This window comes from Gallinula chloropus (genome assembly GCF_964237585.1).
Source record: "Gallinula chloropus genome assembly, chromosome: 1".
NCBI classification, from domain to species: Eukaryota; Metazoa; Chordata; class Aves; order Gruiformes; family Rallidae; genus Gallinula; species Gallinula chloropus.
The window spans coordinates 123,333,801-123,358,980 of NC_140085.1; the positions used below are offsets into that span (position 1 = coordinate 123,333,801).

At 35.8% G+C, this 25,180-nt stretch overlaps 1 protein-coding gene across 1 annotated transcript in view; it reads left to right on the forward strand.

Moving 5' to 3' along the window:
* Nucleotides 1–25,180, forward strand: part of CFAP47 (cilia and flagella associated protein 47) — a gene marked incomplete at both ends in the record, with an annotated part of 308,599 nt that overhangs the window by 158,476 nt on the left and 124,943 nt on the right. The window contains 2 exons of the mRNA XM_084279564.1: nucleotides 11,513–11,624; nucleotides 20,802–20,939. Of these exons, the coding sequence (XP_084135690.1) occupies nucleotides 11,513–11,624; nucleotides 20,802–20,939 (250 nt within the window). The remainder of the gene's footprint in view (nucleotides 1–11,512; nucleotides 11,625–20,801; nucleotides 20,940–25,180) is intronic.

Consider the following 25,180-nt stretch of genomic DNA (forward strand, 5'->3'; position numbering starts at 1 on the left):
CTTTATTTACTCAGAAGTGTATAGCACAAAGGGCAACAGGTTAAATGACTTACAGTAATTTTGTTGCTGTTGTTCATTCCATACTGCCTGTGATTTCTGCATAGACTGAAGCAGAGCACAGCGGACTGTGATTTTGTCTTTGTCAGTGTTTCCCTTGACAGCCCAATAAATCCTTCTCCTTTTTAATCCAGCATCTTTGAAATCTTACCATATTGTCCTTTAGCTAAGTTGATGATTAGGTAGAGGAAATCTTGTCAGCTTTGGTGGAGACAGAGCAAAAATAATTCAAAAAGTAATAGCTTTAGAAATTTTTGGATGGGATCTTTTGTAAATTTGTTGGCTAGTAAATATCTTCATTATTGATTTGGTTGGTTGATTTGCTCTGTACATCCTCCATTGGTGGACTGTATCCAGTATACAAGGTAACTTTTCATAGGTAAACTGGGACATACGTGATATTTTTAAAAAACGTAATTCATTTGCTGAAGTAATAAAGCTCAGCCTATGTTTAAAATGGTATAAGATGTGCAGGTAGCTGATGAGCATTTATGGGCATGTCCATAAACAATTTACTGCACAATGAATACTTAGCCATAAGTAATTTAGCTGAATTAATACTTGGGTAATTTTGCCTTTGAGATGTAAATTTAGCTTCCCTATTCCATTTTAATAACTGAATATATTAAACTATAAACTTAATAAAAACTCATGTCATTAAAAAATAATTACATTGTACATATGCTACCCTGCTTCTCAGTATTCACTGTATATCTCTAATAGCTTCAACCACAGTAAGGGCACTACTTCAAAAGTGACTATTGAAAATGAAAGTTGTCTGGAAGGAGGGAGAGGGAAATAATTCTTTCCTTTCCTCTATTAAGAAAACCTTCCTCCTTTTCAACAATGCTTTTCCAATTTCAGGCTTTAATATAGAGTGTTCAGATTTGGAGCAGCAATAATTTTTGTATGTGTGGTTTGTTTGTGTGTGCAGCCACTAATATGTATCAAGAGAGTCAGGAAGAAGTCCCTTTGGAATTCAGTGGAGGTCCTGTGCTTGGCTCCGTCAGTCTATCTTCAAAAATCCTAAGCAAAACCACTTTCAGTTCCAACAAAGCTTTCCATGATTAGAAAGACAATTTCCATAAATTCCTTGAAAAATGTGAATGTTTTATTAACTATATTATACTGATTGATATGTAAACCTGAGGGAAATATTGCCACTGTGCCCTTCATGGCTGGTTCTAAGGGATAAATATTACAACAAATAGTCTACCTTGTGATTAACTTACCCCTCATTCTGAAAAAATATTACAACAGAATTCATAAAGAATTTGGGCACATAAAATGTTAGGCAGAGAGCACATCCTTCTCTGATGCTGAATTAATATAAGGTTAGTGACTGCAATGTTAATGGATTTTAGTGGCTGGAAACTTAGGTTCAAATCATAGTACAAAGGTAGGAAGTGTAAAGTATTTCTATAAAATCCAATCTGTCCATCTCATGACCAATTTTTTTATAAAGTTTTCTTTTGATTTTTATATAAAGCTCTGTCTGCTGGTTATAAATAATTGTCTGTTGGGTTGATGGTTGCTTCTAACAACACCTTTGATGGTAACTTTGGCTGTAAAGGTGCCTCATTCTTTCAAAGCTTGGTTTTGCAGTAAAAATATAAAACTGTGTAACTGTTTTTCTCAGTGCCGTTCAAAACAAGTCATTAAAGTGAACTCTCTGGAGAAATCTCAAGGCTCAGTGAACTTACCTTTCAGTTATTAAGTTATACAAATTGTTAGCAATTTCCAAAAGTATTGTAGAATAAATACATAGTCAAATTCTATGAAATCCCTTTTTCTTCAACACATTTCTCTCTCCACCCTCTATATATCAATTTTAGATCTTGACAATGTCAATGAAAGAATGACGTGAAGGTTGGATATTTGTCACAAATATATCAAAATAATAAAATTATATACTGTAAATCTTTAATGAGGGTCTTCTCTGTTGAGGGTAAGTCTTGTTTGACAATTTATGTGAGATTAGCTGAGAATAAATTCCATCCAACTCTAGTAACCTGATTGTCTGAAGGTCCTTTACTCTCATTGAGTTTGTATTCTTTAACCACAAGTTTGAAAATCTTTCTAATTTTATCTGTCCTTCCAATTTCAATCCTTTTGACTTCTGCATTGTCTACCAGAAATTTTGTGACAGGCTTCATGGCAGAAAAAGCATTCCTTTTAGCAGTAAGGAATGGTACAAAGGGCAACAGAATGTAGGAATAACTGTGGTTGTTGGCAGGGTTTTTTTGTGATTACTAGCTATGAAATCTTGATCAAGTAATGGTATAGTAAGGTCTTAGGTCTGATTTGTTTCTTAAGATAGTGGTCTTGACCTGGCTAGGTTATGAGTCTGAATTATGTAGCACTCTTCATTATGTAAAACTCCAGATTGCAGCTGAACAGGCAGGAAATATTTGGGGAATACACTCAATCAAATGCAGAGAAATTTTATTTTAGTCTTTTAACATGCTGGTGGGAAAACAAAACTGATTGGAAGCACTAAATTAATATAGAGCAACTCAGGTATAGGCTGAAAGGAGGATAAGGGAAAGTAATAGGGGCTTCTTGTGAAGCATCTGTCATTCTTGATAATACTTTTAAAAGTCTGGTTGTCAGATTGATCAGAAACTGTCACAGGCCCAGTTCTAGGCTAGTGTCAAGGAGCATTAACTTTTTAATAAGTAGAGCCTGTCAATGTTGTTAAACGGAACCAAGAAACAATTTTCAAGTGGAAACATTGAACATATTACTATCTAACTTTGTTACACAAAATGCTAGTGGAATTTTTGAATATTTAAGTTCTGTACATCCATTTATTACATTGGCTTGAACTGTCAGCTGACATTTTTGAAGTTATGCTTATTTGGTTATTCAACTCTGGAAAATGTGATATTTGAACTATCATTTTGGAGACTGGCTTTCCATTCCTAATCATCATAAGTAGCCATGTTACAGTTCTGCAGAATGAGTTTTCAAATATGTCACTGATAAAATGGTAACACTGTACAATGCTGCTGCATTTACACTTCCTGGCTGTGTGTAAATAATGACTTGAGGTATAAGAAAATAAGGAATACTATAGTTTAAAAATTAAATCCTTGGAAATAGGCTGATTTGAGCAAATTTTCTGCAGTTACAATGTAATCACTTTAATGAAACAAGAATGCAAATTATTATTGTGGTATTCTACAATTCTTATTTTCTAGTGATAGTGAAAGGATTTAACACTCGTTATGAGGGTTTGGGGGAACTTGTATTTACTGAAAGCCAGCAATTTTAGTGATTGTGTGACAAATATCACAGCAACTTAAAGAGCTTTGCTGTTTTTTAATTATGTCACACATTGGTTTTTGAACAAAACCTATGGAAAAAAAGCTTCTAGAATCATAGAATCATTTTGGTTGGAAAAGATCTTTAAGATAATCAATTCCAACCATTAACCTAACACTTCCAAGTCCACCACTCTACCATGTCCCCAAGCAACATCTAAATGTGGTGACTCAACCACTTCTCTGGGTACTCAGAGGATAAATGGTCTTACTGCTAAAGACTGAGGCAAAGAAGGAAGTAAGTACCTCAGTTGTGTTTAACATCTAATTTTGTTATGAATTTGAAGGATTGATTAATATGTGGATCCATGCTTTAATATAGAAATTTTAATGGAAGTTCTGTTCCATTTCAGCTTACTGTGTTATGTTTTTTATTAGATTTTTATGAACATGTGCATGGTAACAAAGGATTTTATTAGTTATCAACATGGTTTTACACTGCAAAATGAGAATTAGCTTTATTTTTTGTGAGACCTTAAGAACAAGTAGTGAAAGATAATTTATTTTAATATTCTATCAAACTCTTTTTTGTATTTTCTTAATTAAATTGCACTGTGTGATGGAGCTTGGGCTTATACATTTTTCTAAAGTACTTGATAATATTAAACATTTTAAAAATTATACATCAATTATTTTCTTTATTATTTCCTGATTTATGTGAAATCTTATTAATGTGAAAGAGTATTCATTCAAAATGTCTGTGTATCTTTGCAAATGGTTAGAATTCATACATAACTATGGGAAGAATAAATTCATAAATTTTGAAGATGATTGACAGGTTAGGAAATGGGGATAAACATCAAAGGGGGAGTTATTTTCCTAGCTCACTTATTACAGTTAAAATGTATTTCACCCATAAGGTCATCTGGTGCATTTTCTAATGGTTATGCCCAGGAATGTTAGAAAGATGTTCAAGAATGGGAAAACTACCATCAGGAAAGACAGTATTAATGTTGGACATGATGGGCTTTTTGGCAATAGGATGCTCACAAATACTGTAGATGAGAATCAGCAGTATTACATAGCTTCCAGGTACATTAAAATTGATCAATATTTTAAGAAACTGCAGTTGTGCAGGGCTAATAATACATGCTCTCTGTGTGTATATATAGATCCATTTATTTCTGTCTGTATAAATACTGTGTGTATGTGTGTATCTATCCAACCCCACCTTTGGTGGTATTCCATCCTACAAGAAGCCATATTTTTTGGTATTGAGTGGGTATGGAACACAAGATTTCCTTTGTCCTGTACCATGGTTGTAATAAGTTTGTGACAGGAACGCTCCCCAAAACATTTCCAGTTAGCATACTCTGTGTGTCCCAATATTATTGATGGGTACAAGTTTGTACTCTTCCTCTGTAGAATCATCCCTGAGTGCTAAGGTTGCAACCTTGGCATGCTCATTTCTATTGGGATACCTCTGGGACAGGATTTTTGTCTTTCAAGTTTTCTTTTAATCGTTCCTTAATTGCATACAGTTCCTTGAAGGCAAGTCTTCTTTCCCCAAATTCCAGTTAATATGTTTACAATTGTTCATCGTTCTCTTTCAAATTAGGACAAAAAGCCAATGGATTGTCTCTCTACTGACTGCTAGAAGTAATTTCATATCTTGACTCCTTTTGGATAGCTTGTAAATCGGAAGAATTTTTTTAATGTTAGAAGAAGCCCTGTTTAGCCCCTGTTTTCATGATTCACGATTTATTTGCCTAACAATAATGACCCTTAGCAGAATATGTGAGGCACATTCAGATACCTTTAGGAAAATGGTTGTGCAGGTTATTATAGGATGTAAGATTACAACACTGCATCTCAGACTAAAGTTATGTCTTATTCTTAAATACAGTGCTCATAAATATGCATTCTAATAAGCAACAGTGTGTTTTCTAGTACTTACGAGGAAGATGGCTTAAAGCTCGCTGTACGTAGTTGTTTTCATAGCTTCACTCCAAGCTTATGAAGTCTTTGCAAGAAGTTATTGTTATCAGAATCTGAAATTTCTGGACTTTTTCCTATGTGTACTTTAACAATCTCTATCTTTTCCCTTTCTGAGTGTTCTTGGATATATTGTTACTATATTACTGTATGTGTAATATGTCTAGAATTAAGCAGACTGGCATTGCAAATCATTGGAATGTCAAACTTTTATGAACATTTCTCATATTATATTTAATAGGATTCTTAGTATGAATTCTCATACAAATGTAAATTGCCTGGGGCATGTGTTGAAGCGGGCATGCACATTTAGTATCCATTTGCCATCTGAGACTGATCATTTAATTTTTCTCAGCAATGCAGTTGATGAGTCAGGTGGCCATCAGAGCAAGGCAAATTTCAATGTAAGGGATACATCAAAGATAACTAGTGAGTGATGTCTGATACAACCATAGACCTTGTCAAGATGTTGAAGGCAGGAGATAATACTATTGTGAGCACTGTTTGGAGCTCCTATGGTGTGAATACCTTAAGTAGTAAAGACAAATAGGGTTGCTTATAAAGATAAATGAGGGGGGGTGATTGGTTAGTGATGAGATGGTGAGTATTCATATTGGTAGTGATAGTGAGTAGCATGCAATAGGAAAGGTGACAGCAAGTTGAGGGTAGCATCAGTTATGCACAATTTTAACATGGATTTATAATGGCAGGAGAAATAATGAAATTACTATTTGTTGGGTGCACTATAGAACCCCACTCTAATATCCATTATAGTCAGTGTCTGATCCCAAAAGACTTTAGAATGTGAGCATAATTAAAGAAGACAACATGAATCTTTTTAATGACGGGGGTCCGATTGTTATAGTATAACAAAGCTTTTTGTGATTCACTCAGCAACTCCTCTTGCATGTCCAGTCACATAAGAGTCCAGTGTGGTGTTAGTAACTGGCCATTAGCAATTTTCCCTGAGAGTAACTCCCACAAGTTGTTTACTACAGGATCTTCTTGACTTACAGAAGCAACCGGAATCGTGATACCCAAAAGTTCTTGTTGCAAAGCTAAGATCATTCCTACTTTCACTCTAGAAAGTACGTGAGTGAGACTTTAGTCTGTCCATTAGTTTTTATTTACACTGGATTCTGGTGGCAGAACACAATGAAGGGAACATCAATTGGTTAAAATTGTTTCCTTTCAAACTTAACTATATCTCACTGGAGCTTGAAAACAGGCACAATAGATCAGTATTTTTGCTATTTTGGCCTAATTTCTCAATAATGAATTTTTATCAAGATCTGTCTCATGGTGGAAACACAATTGAATATGTGGCGGTTAAACAGGAGAAGGGTGAGGAAGTAGTGGCAGTGATTGCATAAGCCTTCTGTGTGCTTTAGAAATAGTACATTATGTCAAGATGTTCAGTCAGAGAAGGTCAACTGAAAAAATGATACACAAGCAACATGTGTGTGGTGGGGGGTTCCTGCATATTTGGGCTTATGAACTTGAAAAAATTATGAACATAACTATGACTTTGTCTTCTGTCACTGAGGTTTGGATAATAATGTAGATCAGTTGATTCAGCATTGTTATATTAATGCTGGAATTTATACAGAAACAGGCATGCAGATTTACAGCTGCTTAGCTGAAACTCCAGATCATGAAGGAAGCCTTCAGTAATCAGTTGTTGTGTTTCATACTCATGTTTTGTAACCCCCTTTTTAAATACTAATTGCTTTAAAGCAAAAACAGCAATCATGAAACTGTGTAGAACTAGAAAAAATGTTAAATGCAGTACTGCTGGTAGATGTTTTGTTTCTGAATTTATTGGGTAGTTTGTTATTCCGGTTGTAGAAGTTTTTGTATTTTAATTTCTGACTTTTTCTTTTGTGAAAGCAGATATAGAAAGAATTGCAACTCTTTGGCTTGGCTTGCATAACTTAAACCAGACTTTTTACAACCTAATACCTCAAAGGACTACCAAAAGTTGTTTCTGTCCTTGCTGGAGAGGATGGAGGAGGACAGAGTACACTGCAGTTTACTTTGCAGTCCCAGTTCTCTGGTCACTTAGACTTGGGGTGCTTTGAAGCACACCATGGCTGTCTTTCTGCCCTTGAAGGGAAAACTGAATGACATGGCAATGTGCACTCACGTTTCATATTGGCATGCAGCTGTGAAGATGTGTATGTAGGATGTGCCTGTGGGTGAGGACAATAGGATACACATTCTCATGAGAACTTCAGGAAGAGTTTGAGAAATGCGATTGTAGAAGGCACACTGACAGGAAAAAAACTATTTAGAATTTTAGGATTCTGGGATTGGGCTGTGTAGCACATTAGAAGCATGTATATTTATGAAATAGTGTGATTAGAACTGGATTAGTAGAAACTTTGTTAAACTAAAGCATTAGTAGGAAGAATCATAGAATACCAGGTTGGAAGGGACCTCAAAGATCACCTGGTCCAACTTTTCTTGGGAAAAACACGTTCTAGTTAAGATGGCCCAGCACACCATCCAGCTGAATCTTACAAGTGTCCAGGGTTGGGGCTTCCACCACTTCCCTGGGAGATTATTCCAGTGATTTATTTTTCTCATTGTGAAAATCAGAAAATCCACAGTAGTAACTTGTACCCACTACTCCTCATCTTTTCCATGTAACCCATTGTAAAAAGGGAGTCTCCATCTCCTTTGTAGCCACCTTTTAAGTACTGGAACCTGGTGACAAGGTCTCCCCTAAGCCTTCTTTTCTCAAGGCTGAACAAACACAGTTCTTTCAGTTGCTTCTCATGGCAGGCTTCCTAGTCCTTTGATCTTCTTTGTGGCTTTTCTCTGGACCCTCTCTAGCTTGTCCACATCTTTTTTGTGCAGTAAAGGACCAGAACTGAACACAGTATTCCAGGTGTGGCCTCGCCAGTGCTGAACAGAATGGAATAATTCTGCTAGTGATGCCCTTGATGCAGTCGAGCATCCTGTGGCTACTTTGCTGCAGCAGCAGCACTTTGTTCACTCATATGTCTAGCAGGCCCCCAGGTCCTTTTCCACGTAAGACTGAATTCTGGGCACAAGAGGGAAAAAGAACAGTCAGATGTAAAAAGGTACTTTTAAAAAAGTTCAATTACTGTCAAGATATAGTGGGGACAGTGGAAAACCCATGGAAAGAAAGAATGAACATTAGAAGTATGTAAATAGCAAAATCAGTTGAAAAATTTAGCAAACATTTTAAGTAACATTAAATGATTTCCAGAGTTTGACATGAAAAGATTAAATAAATCAAATAAATGAGTGACTAATTATGAAGAGAGAGCTCATGCACAGAGATAAGCAGTTAACTAGAGCTATCTCAAGCTCTAGTTAATGAGTCTACCTCTGTCTTTACAGAAGGATTTCATTCTTTAAATTAATGATGAACTCATTTACTACCAGGGGAGCAGTGGAGATGCACAATTATTTACAGTGAAAAACTGCATAACTTTTCATGGGAAAACACTATGCATTTAGAAAGCTAACATCTGTAAAATAGCTTCTAATGTCTGGTAGCTGGCTTCTAGAATTTGTCATTAAAATGGGAAAATTTAAAACAGCCACGTTAAGTGCTTTACTGTAGTCAAGCATAATTTTTTAATTTTTCGAAATATGCACATCAGTTATTTTAGAGTAGTCAGAAGAGAAATCAGAAACTTGCAGATGTATCATTCCGGCATGATTTCCTTGGAGTGAATGTAAAAATAAACCTTTGCTTTCATTAAGGATTAGAGGGGTGCTGGAAGAAAAAAAAGACCTTAAAAGTAAACTGAGCTTTTAAATTAATGTAAACAGTATCATTTTTATACTTGTCATATATGCAAATAATATTTAATAAAAATGTGCACACAAGCTCATGCATATGATTCTAGATTGTTAAAACAAGGTTATTTCTTGCCCTGGGAAGTCTTTTGAACAAAATAAAGTGATTCACAGGATTTCTATGAATAAATTCATACCGTATAGAAACAACCCCATCAGTGCCTTTGGAAGCTTTCATAAACAGGGATAAAAAGAGGTGATAAAGTCCTGAGTTGCCGGTTGCTTTCTTTCAGTCATTTCTTACCTTGAATTCCACAGTTGTAGACAGCCATCTGTGTTCTCTGTCTAACTGCAGAAAGTGGACACACAGCAACAGAATTCTAAAAGAGCCAGCAAAAAGAAATGGAGAGTCATAGAAGCAACCCAGTAGTAAAATAGTAAAACAATTTTTCTCTATGGATGTGTAGTTAATTTCATTAGTCTGAACAGATCAGGGCTAAGGGTTTAGTTCCAAGGCCTACACTAAATCGGTACTGTTCCTTTGAATTTGATGTTTTTGGTAGAAACTAGTCTGATATGCCCAGTCTTTGACAGAAAATGTATTACCCTACTTTTCTGCATTTATTCTACTTTTGCATCCGCTCCATGTTCCTTTTTACTTAAAAAACCCAACCCTCGTTTTAAGTAATCTTATTTCTACCTCTAATCATTTGCTGCCACTTCTATTATCCTTATTTTTTAGGTACCTGGCGTTACTTTAGTATACATTACTAACTTCATTGTAAACTGAAATGGAATGCTCCATAAATGTAGGATCATGCCTAATTTATTGTTTATCTAGTATGAAGTGAGACTTTTCTATTCTCAAGGTGTAGCAGCCCCTCTTTCCTATGCTTTCTCTTGGTTGTTGATAGATATATTTTTTCCAAGTGACAGTTCAACCAAGTTTTACATTATTGTCTTTTTGTTGTTTTTTTTTTTTCTTGATAATTGATCTCTTTTCCTGTTCATTTTTGTTGTTGGACTTCTAATATCCAGCTTGAAATGCAGATTTATTGTGGAAGAGGGAGGTTATTAGAAGTTCCAGATTGTTCTCGCACTTGAACAAAGGATTATATTAACATATGTACCCCAGAAAGGACAAACATTATAGGAAATGATTGGCTGTAATAGAAAACAAGATGATCTTAGAATTGTTTTGCTCTATGGAACATATGAACAGAATTTATTTACTAAAAAAAAAGAAAAAAGGAAAAAATGTTGCAGAGGAAGAAAATGATCCATGCTTCTAATGTTTTTACTGTTGCAAAAGAGATCTTTGTAAATCTAAATCTCTTCTTGGATGCTTGGCAGCCTAGATGTAGTCATCAGTGAAATGAACAAATGAACTGGAAAAAAAGCCTTTCTGACTCAGCTTGTGATTTCACTAAAAATTCACCTAAACAACACAGAGTCTATTTTATTATTTAATGTAGTAAGAAATTACAGCATGCTACAGTACTACACGGTATTCTGAAAATATTTTTTAGAACGACTCCATGCCTCACTGTCACTTGTAGTCCGATGTCTACTGCAGAAATTGCAGTGTCAGTTTAAAATGCCATTGTTCAGCAGCAGCTTGCTTCACCCAGTGGCAGAGGTGACAGAAGAGAGGGTGTGAACAGAACCATTCACACAATCTACCTGCTAGCTTTCTGTACAACCAGTGATATAAGCAGATAATCATCAGCTCTGGTTGGCAATGCCTCAGACTTGAATGATACTTCCCTGAGCAGATGATCATAGACTCTGTAGCAAATTTAGGCAATTGACAAAGAAATAAGATGCATTTTAAGACCACTCTCCGCCTATATTCCTGTAATCAGCTTTATAGTTTACCAAAATCTAAAATTCAGCATATGAAAATTGTATTACATCTTTTCAGTGTTCAGAGAATTACGTATGCCATCACATATGTGTCATTTGCAAAATAATAACATATCAAGAACCATGGTTTACTATCACTTGAGGTATAGCAATGATAAACAACAGTTCAGGTTTTGCTTTGCTCTGTCTAGTTAGGCTGATCCACTACTGTTAAAGCTCATTGTTACCCTTCTAAATATAATGTATGTAAAATATTAATACCCTCATGGTGCAACTGCACGTACGTAAGCAGTTCCATGGTCTAAGCAAGATACTTCTACTCATGTCGAGCAATGGCTTCAAAATTTGTGCTTGATGTGATCTGTACATGACAGCAGAACTCTGATAGTATATATTCTTTTCATGTGCATAAAGGTTAGGAATTACCAATACCATACTTTGTATCATACTCTACTTTTCAAAGCAAGTAGAAGGGATCTTGTGGCTGTAGTGTTCTTGCATCAGTGACTTGCTTTTGATAATTTTTCCTCTTTGTAAATTCTTTTCACCAGGTATCTTCAGATCTTTCAATGGTGGGTGGTGCACCTATTGTTACTGTAGACCCAGATGACACAGTTGCTTACACTTTGAGTATATCTCCATGGAGACGAGGACTCTTTCAAGGTACCATGTAGAAACCAAATATATAAAATCCTTGTAAACTATAGATTAAATCTCTTTACATGTAATGCTTACATTTCTGTTTAGCATTGTGTATCTGGACAGGCACACCCTCTGCTGGGTAAAAAACTGGCTGGATGGCTGGGCCCGAAGAGTTGTGATAAATGGAGCTAAATCCAGCTGGAGCCCAGTCACAAGTGGTGTTCCCCAGGGCTCAGTCCTGTTCAATAACTTTATCAGTGACCTGGATGAAGGGATTGAATGTTCCCTCAGTAAATTAGCAGACACTAAACTGGGAGGAAGTGTCAATCTGCCTGAGGGTAGGGAGGCTCTTCAGAGGGATCTGGACAGGCTGGATTGATGGGCTGAGACCAACAGGATGAGGATCAACAAGACCAAGCGCAGAGTCCTGCACCTGGGACGTAACAACCCCATGCAGCACTAGAGGCTTGGGGGAGACTGGCTGGAAAACTGCCTGGTGGAAAAAGACCTGGGGGTGTTGGTTGTCTGCAGACTCAATATGAGCCAGTAGTGTGCCCAGGTAGCCAAGAAGGCTAATGACATCTTGGCACATATCAGAAACAGCATGGCCAGCAGGCCCAGGGCAGTGGTCGTGCCCCTGTACTTGACATTGGTGAGGCCTCACCTCAAATACTGTGTTCGGTTTTGAGTCCCTCGCTGCAGGAAAGACATTGAGGTGCTGGAGCATGTCCAGAAAAGGGCAATCAGGCTGGTGAAGGGTCTGGAGGGCAAACCTTATGAGGAGCATCTGAGGGAACTGGGGTTGTTTAACCTGGAGAAGAGGAGGCTGAGGGGAGACCTTATCACTGCCTACAATTACATAATTACAGAATCACTAGGTTGGAAAAACCATTGGGATTGTCGAGTCCATCCAACCATACCCATCCTCTACTAAACCATATCACTGAAAGGAGATTGTAAAGAGGTGGGTGTTGGTCTCTTTGCCCAAGTGACAGTTGATAGGATGAGGAGGAATGGCCTCAAGCTGCGTCAGGGCAGGTTCAGATTAGACATTAAGAAAAAATTGTTCAGCAAAAAGGTTATCAGGCATTGGAACAGGCTGCCCAGGGATGTGGTTGAGTCACCATCAGTGGAAGTATTGAAAAGATGGGAAGACAAGGTGCTCAGGGATATGGTTTAGTAGAGGATGGGTATAGTTGGACTTGATGATCTCAAAGATCTTTTCCAACCTAGTGATTCTGTGATCTTTCTTTTGGAAGTAAATTTATGATTACTGGTAATACTGGTCTTTAAGCTGGCTCATATTTTTATTTGTAAAGGTGTATTACTGCTACAAATGTGGTTGAGTCCTTCAAAAATGCCATCAAATGAACTATAAAAATAAATAGAACTACTCAAAATCAGAAAAGCTTGACTGTGAGAATGAGGCTGTACAATTAGTCCCTTTTTTTTTCTTATAGAGTAACTATTGTAGTAACTTTCAGTAGAGCAAAGTATGACAGCTTGTTTGGGGGGGGGGGGGGAAATTATGGGAACAGAAGGAACCATCTTAAAGTAACTCAATAGCTCTCAAAAAACCTAGATTTGAACAAATTCTTAAACAAAAGGATTCCTGATATTGGGTAAAGGTCTTCATCCAAAATGCTTGCTATGTAATTTTGATTTTGTTGGTTCCTAACTCCAAACATTTGATTCTGCTGCCTTCTTAGACAGTTGAGATTAATGACAGCTGCTTCCTCAGCATTAAAAAGCTATTAAGCCTTTTCCCTGAGGATGTCAAACTAGTTTGGTATTTTGGCCATTTTGGTTTTAATATCTGATGTGTAAAATGTAAGTAATAATTCCATCTCAATTCACAAGTGATTTGTGAAAAGAAATTTATACTTGTAACTAAGCTTGGCCTAGTGTCAGAGCCTTCTTGGTAAATCTGTAGCCCTCAGACAAAATTCACTTTCTCTCAATAGGAGAAATTTGTGACTATCAAAAAAGTTCACCAGGAAATATTGAGGACATACTATATTTTAACTTACGCCTTCTTTCAGTCTTTTCATATTTAGGAATATTATCTTCTGACTTAGAAAATCCAAAATTCTTTTATGCATACTGAAAGTCTCAGTAGAAGAGGTTTCAAGGGATCTGTCATACAGGAAATTAATTCCGGGTGGTAAGAGTCATACCTTCAAAGGGACAGAGATGACGCGTTCAGATCGACATCTCCTGTGTTCTGTCATTCCCCTAACTTCTATTACAATAGTACCCATTATGCTTGAAAGTATTATGCGTTCACTGAGTGAGAAAAAGAGAGAACAGTCAGTCTCTGTAAACTGACAGAAAAGTTATTGGTTCAAAGGCTGGGAAGCCACAAATACTGTGGGGTTTTTTTTCCTTTATTTTTTTTTTTCCCCAGAAAACAGTTCGTTTATTTTATGCTTTAAAATAACTTGATAGAAAGCTGAAGTTATCCTTTGAAAAGAGACGGGGCCAAGTTCTCTACCATCCACCCCCTGGCTCAGTGCTTGCTTTAATCACTACCTTAGGAAAACATGTTCATTCTTCCTCTGGAGCAAGTACACCTTTGGTTATGCGACAGAAATTTGTGTGTGCTCTCTCATCATTCAGCTGCTGTAGGCGGGGGAGAGGTGGAAGGAAGAAAGGCCACTCTTGCAGGTTTGAAAGGCAGCTGCTGACTTTGCTGTCTGATGTTACCTGTGATAAAACCCCAAGTACCTGGTATCCTATCTCAGGTAACGTCAGTTAGGAAGCGCTTACTTTGTGACTTCAAGGAGAACGGTCAGTTCGCTTCATGCTGTGCAAGGCTGGGAAGTCATATTAGTTCCCTGTACCAGGATTTTCAGCTCCTGGAAAGCTTTCATGTCAAAGCTGGTATAGATGAATCTTAGGATGGCGCTTTTAGGATTTTTCAGCAGCCAGCCTGAAGCTTGAGGATCACAGATAAAAAGTAGGCGATTTCAAATGGGAATTAATTAAGACTCGGAAATTTCAGTCCTTTCTATAGGGAAAAGATAATTCAAACACACAAAAAGTGCTCTTTATTCAGTTTGGTGAATTTGTTTAGAAGGAAGTAAATAATCCAGGGAGAAATATGTTGAATTAATGACAGTAAAAAGCAATGCTCAAAAGTGATCCAGAGAGTGAGGAAGTTTTATCCTGTGGGCGAAAAAAGGACAAGTACTTAGATATCCAGCTGAAGACAATGTCATAGAGCTGATATATGATTTCAACTTTAGAACTGCCTAACTTGTATGCATAAAACTTTGTAACCTTGGTGTTCTAGTGCTGTTTTTGTCATACTAAAATAATTTCACATAAAAGGACTTTTACCATATAAATGGTACTGAGCAAATCGTCTGCATTTTTCCTTTACATTCAAAGTCTTTTTCGTTGCAAAATTATATAGCTGAAAAATTATACTTCTTTTGCTTTCCTTTTGGCTATTTTACAATTGCAAAGCTAAAAATGGGCCCAGTTGTTTTCAAAAGTCCATTTGGAAGCATTCGAATAGAGGGCTAATATTATATGCTTTGACTGCTTTGTAGCTGCATGACAGCTTTAACATAGAAATAATAGCTAATAAACTTTTAGCACAAGGTTCTGGCACCAGACAAAATTCTCCAGCAATCTGTTTTCTAAGTAATGGAGCAATTTCCTCTAGGTTTGATAAAACATCTTCTACATATTACTTTATCTTTTATCAAACTCTTATTTCTGCTTTCTGCAGAATAGACCAGAATTTTTCCACAACAGACTAAAGCTCATAACGCTTCAGTATTTCATGTGCAAAAAATACACACTGCTTATGGTCGGTGTCCTTTTATCCATAAAATTTTACTAGCTTTTGGAAAGGTGCTTTCTAATTTTATGAATCACCTTTCATTTATTATAAAAGTATATCTGTACTTATTAGGCAGCACATTTCCATGCATCCTGCAGGTTTTGAACCTTATATTGAGGATAAAGGGCAGTGTATTGTAGGCTGTGGACTGTCAGATGGAGCTGTAGGGCAATTTTAATGAGATCCTGCCAATACATTCTGGCCTGTAAATGAGTTGATTAAACTTGTTTAACAGTATTTCCCCTCGACATTTGTGTGAATTAAAAAAAAAACCACCATTCACTTCTTTCTTTGGAGGAATTCTGTAAAATGATCTCCTGATTTCATTAATTTGATGGAATAATAATAATAATTAAAAAAAAGTATCACATGCAGGAAGACGACCATCTCTGTAGCTTGTTGTAGCCATTGCCTTACTTCCAGCACCTGTCGGTTGGTACCTTTGCTTTTCAACTGAGACACCCTCATACATTGGGAATAATTAATCCGTTATGAAGACAAAGTTATAAGGATCTTCCTGTTGCTTAATTACTGTGAGTGGGTCTGACATGCCTCCACTGCTGGAACCACCACCTGCAAGGTGTGCTCCAGCATACCCTTTCCACCTATCCCTCTGCAGCTGGAGTTGCCTTTTCACATCATGGTTTCATGGTCATATTAAAACCAGTGAGAATTACAAATAAAACAATTCATCTCTTTATTAAATGCCAGAAAACCGTGTATGAATAATACCTAACAGGGGGATTTGCCACTCACTCCTTTCTCCTGTCTATGAGTCATAATGCTTATTCTGCATCCTTTTCATTGATTCAGGGAGCAATTTATTTGATCCCAGTGTACCAGTAAGTAACAGAATTTACAGAAACTCTTTAGGATTTACATATATCATCATAGAGGTTCTCCTATGCAAAATAGAAATTATAAAGTTTTATTGTAACCTACAGTAAATATATTATTTTTTTTGCCAGAAGAAAAATTGGCCGAAGCTATAGCTTACATAAGTGGCACATATCTTTTCAATTTATCTTTTCTGTGGAACTTTTCTGAAGCAGCAACTATATAGTGATTTCATTGGCCAGAAAAAAAAACAAAACCAAGAAACCAGGAAAAATAATATCCCAATCTCTATGATTATTAAGAGCACATTGGTGTATTTAAACCACAAGCCAAACATTTCTATACCTTCTCAGATTTGCATGTTGAATTCCATGGCCACATAGCCTTCTGTACGTGTTTCATTAAAATATTGTGATATTGTGGACTTTTATCATCTCTCTGCACCAGAAAATATTCACCTATAATGCATATCTTTCAAACAGTCCATTCACATTACACAGGAAGGAAAAAGTGGCATCCTTCTGTGGCCAATTGAATCAGTGGGATTTGTGTCTGATGTACACAAGGTCTTGTTTGTTTCTGAATGTACTCTTTAAAAATTGTCAGCCACAATTATTTTGACAAGTTACATCGTTATATAACATATTACACAGAAGCCAGAACTGAGCAACTAGATGCAAGAAAACCCCCAATCACTGGGGACTTTGATGGATGCACAAATTACTCTAAACCTGTTGCTTTGCAGCATCAGTAAGGTAACATAAGATACTGCTGTCTTTGCTGAAGACAGTGTAAGCCACAGTGGGTTCTGTAGAATAACGGTGTGCTCACAGCTGGAAGACTATAAACTTCCTGTATCAAAGCCCTTTCATAACACAGAAGCTGAGCTCTGTGGAACCTTGTGAAAAAATGTAAACCTGCTTATTTGTTATTTTGTTGTTTTTGATGCAGTGTTTCTGTACCTTTCAAATGTATTTTTTCTTACTGCATAGAATGCTAAGGACTTTTTATTATGCTTCATTGCATAAAACTCTTTTCTCCATCCTGCAAAACACTTTTTGATTCAATTGGTAACCCATATTTTGAATAAATTTATTTATTTGTCATCATCTATCTTCTACAGTAGTGGTCATTGGATTGCACCTTTCACTCCTGACCATTATGTTTAGGAGTACTTCCTAGGAAAATACTCTGTCACAATTTAAAGACTCAAGTCATGCAGAGTATACTGTGTACTGATTGTCCTCACTGATAAGGATTCTGCATTCTATATCTGACTTGCAATTAAAACATTTTTTCTTCTTGTTACTTTCTGTTCTTGACAGGAATGATTTTCTTTTCCTCCCCCCAATAAAAAAATTAAATAGCTTTGAGAAAGTAGTAGATACATTGGTGCCCATGAAAATTATGAGAGACAATTTATTAATATTTTAAAATGAAGCTGATAAACTTAAGTTAAAAATATATGCCATCTATAGTACAACTGATTATTTTCTATTGAAATACTTTGACAGGTTTAATGGAATGCCTTGCAGAGATGTGAATATATTACATCAATACAGTCACCTTTATCAATCAAACTTTTAACCTTGTTGTTATTAGTTCTGTTTGCTTGAGATCTGTTTTCCATCAAGAAGGAAAATTGTGTATCAACAATTATAGTGCAATTCTTCACTGATTTTTTTGATCATGCAATTGCCAGATTATCAGCACAGTGGTTTTTAGTAGCTATAGATATTCCACTAGCTCTTGAAATATTCGTGTCCATTAGCAATTTACGGTTCTGGAACTTTTCAAGCATTTCAAGCTTTGCTGCCAATAAAAGTAATTTATTCAAGAGTTCTTCAGCCAATTATTTTCATGCTTTTGAGAACATGATTTGTGCAGAAACAAAAAAAGTTAAGTTTGCATTACCATCCCCCTACGTACTGGTGAAATAGTTTCTTTAAAGCTGTGAACACCCATGTTCTGTCCCTTTTTCTCACGTGCACTTATGCACAATATAATAGCCTGAGTTGCAGACAATGGGCAAAGAATATCCTCCATTGCCACTGGAAGCAAGTACCGTGAAGAAAAATTACTTAAATCTCAAAATGAAGTGTAACAAAATATTCTGAACTGTAAGGAGGCTTTAGAATTCATGAGTTTAGTGAAGCATTTTCTAAAGTATTTTTAATCAACTGGAAAGCTATAAGTTTATAATTTTTTGCTAATATTCTTATCTTTGTAGAAATCTTATAAGTGTATCGATGGTTAGGATGCTACTTAAAATTAATCAAGTCTTTCTTGTGCACTTTGCTGCTCTCCATTATTGCATTGCAGTAGCCCAGAATTAATCTAGGATTATATATTGAGACAGAAAATCAGATTAATTAGTATTTATCCTAAGATCCATTAACTATTAGTGGCATCAAATATGTCCTCTTACATCAATATTTATATACCTCGAGCATTTTCTTCGGACTTCATTCCACTGAGATTTCCATAATGGATTTATTACCTTATTGTACTAACACATCTACCTTCTCTCTTTCCTGAAGTTGCAATCACTCTCCTGCTTATTTGGACATAATTTCTGGCTTCAGTACTGTGATTATTTTAGGAATTTGTAAAATTTTATTTAAGATTTTTTTAATGTTTTGTTTTGGGTTTAATTATTTTTATTTTGTATGGGTTTTTTTTTGTATTTTTATAGGCTTTTCTTAACAGGGGAAAGAAAATCTGGGAATCTAATATTTTAATTTAAAGTTATATAGTTCTTTTCTCCAGATTTAACTACACACATTCTTGATTTTTTGGGTTCTGTTTTGAACTTGTATTGAACAGGTGTTTTTATACCTGTGCTACTCAGTTGCTCTCAGAGAAAAAGAAACAGTGGCGACCTAAAGATGATAAACTTTGCTTTCCCAGAACAACTTAATGAATCCTTCTTAGCAGAAATAATGTATCAGTATTTGTTGTGTTGAATTTGCCACCTGCTGTAGGCACCTTTGGGCATACTGTGAAGAAATTTCACTTTTCTATGACTTTGTGGTAGCATTTGACTTTATTCATATTTAGGTTTAGTAACTTCCTTCTAGTGTAATACTATTCTGAAAACTAGAATGTTTAGAAGCATGAATGCAGCCTTCTGCAGAAGTCTGTGATTAAGGGAAGAAAATTTAAGCCTCAAGAGCCGTGAACATGATGGGTGTGTATGGAAATCCTGACCAGCACCTGGTGGCTAAAGCCACAGCAGCTTCCTGAGCCACTCTTGAGCACTGTGGTGCCATCTCCTCCTCACTGCTGCTCTCTTTTCTGGGTCCCACTTGAGCCTTCCTATTTAGCTTGTGCTATTCCTGCTAGTAAGATGCTAAAGTGAGGAAGCACAGCTTGTCCTCTCTGTCGTGTGGTCTGTTACCATACAACTATCCTACCCAAAGCTGGAGAAACAAAAAAATACCATTATATGTAGGTAAATTCAAATCAAGTTGTTCTGAGAATCTGATAAAATTATATTAATTCTCTGTTTCAAATTTAAATAGTTTCACTATGAGTAATTTTCCCAAACCGTTAATAAGACATAGTTACAAAAGTCCCCTTCGGGACATATTTCCCATAAACACTAATGGGAAAAATTCTAATTGTACAATATCATAAAATAAGTCATATTCTGAAATTAGGTTTTACTTGTATATACGAGGCAAGAGTTAAACTTGCAACTTGTATTAATTTCTAGCTTTGAAACTCTCCGGAATGTACAGAAATATTGAGGGACAGTTATTTAGATAAAGTAGTAATGTTATGTAGTATTTCTTAAAATTGGTGTAGATTTAAAATTCTTAGTCAGAGACACACGATGCAAGGAACAAAACCTGCTTATTTACAGCCAGTATTTAAAATTTTCCATAATCATGTTAATGTTATTTAAAGGTAGCATATATATGAGTACTGGATTTTTATAATTAGGTCTTTTATTACCAAATTAGAAGTCTGCCAATTTAAATATCCTTGGTTTACAATCTCTCTATATTTTATCTTCCCTAAATCTTTGATTACAACTTAACTTACAAACATGTATCACAGGAGTATTTTAAGTATTATATTTATTATCTTATAGCACTAGAATGAGACTCTGTGATTTAAAATATAACAGAAACAATCAACACACTGCATAGAAAATTTTACTGTAAATTAAGATAATATTATTGTCCACCATATATTGTAATTTTTAAAAAGTGGGCATGGTTTTATTTCTTATTACAGTCATTTCCAGGTACTTATTATTGATCTGTTCAGGTAAGTATAAAAACACTTTGGGAAGAAAAAAATGGATCATTTTCCTGAACTCACTCAGGACATATTTTTTATTACCATAAGTTATAACAGGATGGCTGACACCTGGAAGGGAAGTTTTCCTTCATTTTTTTGTTGGTTTTGAACTGAAGAAATACTCATACGTGCCTGGCAGTCTGTTTTATGAAGCTAATGCTCCGGCTAATATAACACCTGGTATCTATTTATTTTAGGTGTAATTTCATTTGTTGCTGAAGTTGAGGACCGACATTGGTCTCGACATAACAGTTCACCAGAGAAGACAGATGGTGAACAGGCCCTTCAGAAATCGTCAACAGAGACACCACAAACCGTTGGTGCAGCAAACACGGGTACGTTTATTATTATGGATAAGTTTATTGTCAGTTTGTATAAACTTATGTAAATCACTTTTTTAATTAAAAGTATATTTAGTTTGACAGGCCACATGTCTGCAAGCAGTGTTAAGTCAAATGCTTGTTCATTGACAGGTATAAAACTGCTTTTAAAAACATTTTATTGAAATTTTAAGCTGAGCTTTTTATTTTTTTTTCTTTTTCTCTTTTCTGCAATGGTGTCACTGAATGTCACTTCTTGTAGAAGGGCAGCATTTGTTAAATGTTTTCTTTTAAAAGATCCAATAATATTAATAAGGGTGATATCAAAACAGGCAGTTTCTGAAATTCACATCATTCCACTTAATCCCACTGTGGAAAAAACATTTTTTAGCTGTCAGTCATAGATGTTACTTTGGACAGTTACAAAAAAATTGAGAGGGGAAAATTCCAGAATACCTTGTTATTTTCATATTGTCCATTCCTAGTTTATACCAAATGGTTTCTGCATTACTTTTGAGACTTTAAGTGTTCCAGAGCAAAATTTATTTTAGTACAAATGTGCACACCAAATAGACAAAGGTAGGGTTTGTGTTTGTTTCTAAACTAATTTCTCCATTTTCTTCTTTACATTTGCAAGTAAAGCTTTTCCTAAAGATCTGAGCTTTTTTTTAATGCTTTTAATACCCAATTTGAAAATTATTGAAATTTTTAATACCCAATTTGAAAATTATTGAAATTATCAAGTGTTATGTTAGATGGATAAAGCATATTTCTCACAAGGAAAACTATCAAGGTCAGTTTTTCTTAACCTTAAAGAAAGCGTTGTTTTAGTTAATATTTCAATTTTAGGAAATGGAGGAGAGCTGCTTGCACTGGAGATTTTTTTGTTTTCTTTATATTTGCAGTTTCTCTTTAACAGAATTTATCTAGTTTCAAAAAGAATTAAAAGCTAATTTTATAAATAAACAATAATAAATAATTTGAGTAAATCCACTGTAAAAATCATAAAGCCTGTTGTTTCATAGTCCACGAATATCTGCCTTAAATATAATGTAGAGACTCAGTGATTAGTATCCCATCTCTAATACGAAGTGATCCCAAGAACTTGCAGTCTGTATAGACAGAACAGAGGCAGGAAGAAGACCGAAGCTCAAAGAAATGAAATGACTCTCCCTGATTGAACCAATACCTTAACGGTGAGGAAAAATTACTTTTTTTCCTCATGAGTCAGAGCTGTATCAATAAATATACATTGTTTATTTACCAGATATGTAACCACATTAGTTTTTGAGATAGATATATATATATACATATTCACTTTTTTTTATACATATATATACACACATACACACACACACACACATTTTTTACACAACTGAGACTCCTGGTGTACTTAGCTGGTGTCCAGTCTGCTGCTTTTAAACAGCTGTAGTTTAAAAGTAACAAAAGGTAGTAAAATGTTTCCTGTGATTATGTAGCTTGTACAGAATTCCGATCCGCTAAAATATTCTTTTTGTGCAAACTGTTAATAATACAATGTGAGTTTAAAAAGAGAAAAAGAAGTGGAAAAGAATAATGTAGCAGGACATGGCAAAATGCTGTTTCCTATAGGAGACAGAAAATAATTAAAAAGAAAATAAGGTGACCAAAGAACTAAGGTTATCACAGTCTTTATGATACAAAGAAGACTGGTGCAAAAGTGGTAAAATTGTAACAAAAAAGCAAAAGGGAAGTCAGTGCTTGACAAATTGAGAAATAGGAGCTTAGGAAGAAGTCTGGACATATTAAATATAGAGTTTTCAAAGCTAGAGGAGAAATTGTAAACTAAAACCAAAAAGAAATAAAGAGGTTTTTGAGGACAGTACAGATTCACTTCTCCTGTGGTATGTTAAAGGAGATCGCTACTAAGGTTGAATAGTGTGGTTTTGGTTTTTAATGCAGGCATGAAGAGAGCTAGAAATAGGAGAAAGCCCTGAAGAATGAAGTTACAAAGAAAGAAAATAATCAGTATTTAGCCTTCACTGCTTTTCAAGGCTCAAGAATATTTCCTTGCATTCTCCTCCAATGGCTAGCTTGTTCATTTGAATTTTCATGTACAGCAACGTGACATTAAAACTCACAAAATGCATCATTGTAAGTTTACAGAAGGGTTTTAACAAAGATTAAATTAAGGTGATATATGCAGGCAATGCAGTAGAGATGAGAATTATCAAATATCAAGATACTAGGAGGAATTAATCAGAAGTATCAGGAGTGATGCCAAGTACAGGGAAATATTGGAGATTATCTTCAAATCTCTGTTGAAAGCCCACTACTTCTCATGAGATATCTATGCTTTCCAAATTTAGGAATCGTTAGTCCAAAAACTAGTAGAGGCTGTATTTGAAAGTAACTGAAAGTAGAAGGTTAAGTGAGTGACTTTCTCAATACTTTCCCTATCACTGATATGAACTGAGGGCATTGTTCTTCAGTGGAAAATCCAGTGCAAGTTCACCAACTCAAATTTCATGACTGTTAGCTATGTTTAAGGGCATCATTAGAATTGCTTCCTGAAGGGGTCTTAAAAGTAGGACATGAAATGACTCTTCCCTACTTCCCGTATCTACTTATACGGTAGTAGCAGCCTTTTTCTGAACTTGAAGTAACAGGGTCTTACAGGAGTCTAACAAAGTGTTGCAGTGTCTTAGAGGAACTAACAGAGTGCTAGCTTTATCCTACATAGTTTCCTTTCATACCTATATTGTAACTGTAATTTTTAATCAAAATTATTATTCTATGGCTTTTCAGAGTGGAATGATTGATGGATATTTCTGAGATTTAGGATTCCTTAATTGCAAGGTGCACAGCACTAGGAGAATGCAATCCACTCATATTTGACCAGATGCATCACACACTGAAGAAGTGCATCTCAAATCTGAGAATTACCAGGGCTGCTGTAACTGATCCGGGGTAATGGAAAATAGTGGCTTTCTGATGTGAAGAAAATCAATGTACAGACTTGAATTGACAGAAGCCAAAACAAGTTTGAGATTGTCCATAGCTGAATAAGGTTAGGAAAAATCTCTAATGATAAACACATATACACCAAACATTTTTGTCTTGCTGTCACTCAGTGACAACTATTCCCTTAAGCATACTAGAAATTATTACCTTGTACATACACCTTCACATTCAGTATGATCTTCATGTACACACGTGCATTATATAAATATATATGTGTGTATTTACTCTTTTTCTTTTTTTTTCCTCCAAATTATATTGTAAGTATGATGATAGGAGATTATGATTTATAGAATGGTTTAAACATATTCTTTTCATATTTTCTACCAAAATCACTCATTAAGCTCTTCCTAAAAGCACATGATTCTCAAACTTGTTCATTATTTTTTCCTCCTTAGATGTAGTTAAGAAAAAGCACATGCAGTGCTTGCAGTGAAAACCATTGATACAGAAATCCAATTATGACAAATCTTTTTTATACTGCCTTATACCATGGTGGGGGGGGAAGGAAATGAACCAAAGCCCAAACAGAAGAATGTCTGCAGCACGGATGTAGTGACGGGGCCTTGCCCCTTTCTAAACTGACATGGAATTTCAGTTCTTTCCAAAGCATATTTCTGTGTTTCGAGAGAAGAGGTCCTAGGGTTTTTTCTCATGGGAGCTGAAAGTAAAACAAGGCTAGACGGTTGCTAAGACTGAAAGTAGAATGCCTCTGGACTTCAGATATTCCTATTTGCCAAAGTGCTAAAATCATAAATACATATTAGCCATTAAGAGATACTTGTTTTGCAGTATGACTAAATGCTGTGAAGCCTCCTACGCTTGTCAAAATTCCTCTCTAGAATAGAGTAAAATTTTCTACTCTACAGTGGAGTCCACGGTAATTTTTTCAAACTGAACTGTCCTTGGACAATTGCCTCTTTGTTGTGCTTTTGCTGTCTAGCATGTGGGCAGTAGGGAAGATGCTGGGCTCAGCTTCTGCCAGACCAGCTCAACCATCCTCAGGAATTCGATCCAACAGCTCCCCTGCAAACAAAATCTGAGAGTGTGAAGGTGGTGAGGTTGCTGTAATGGCCAAGCCTTGCACTGCAACAGCACATCCCCCTCTCCTCCTCCAGAATCCCTCCCTCCCTCTCTCTTCAGCAGTAGAGCTGGCACTGAAGCGACAGCTTTTAATGTTCCTGCCGGTGGTGATGTCTTGCAGAGCCGAGCGCTACGGATGCAGAATGTTTGTTTGTACAACACAGGGGAATTTT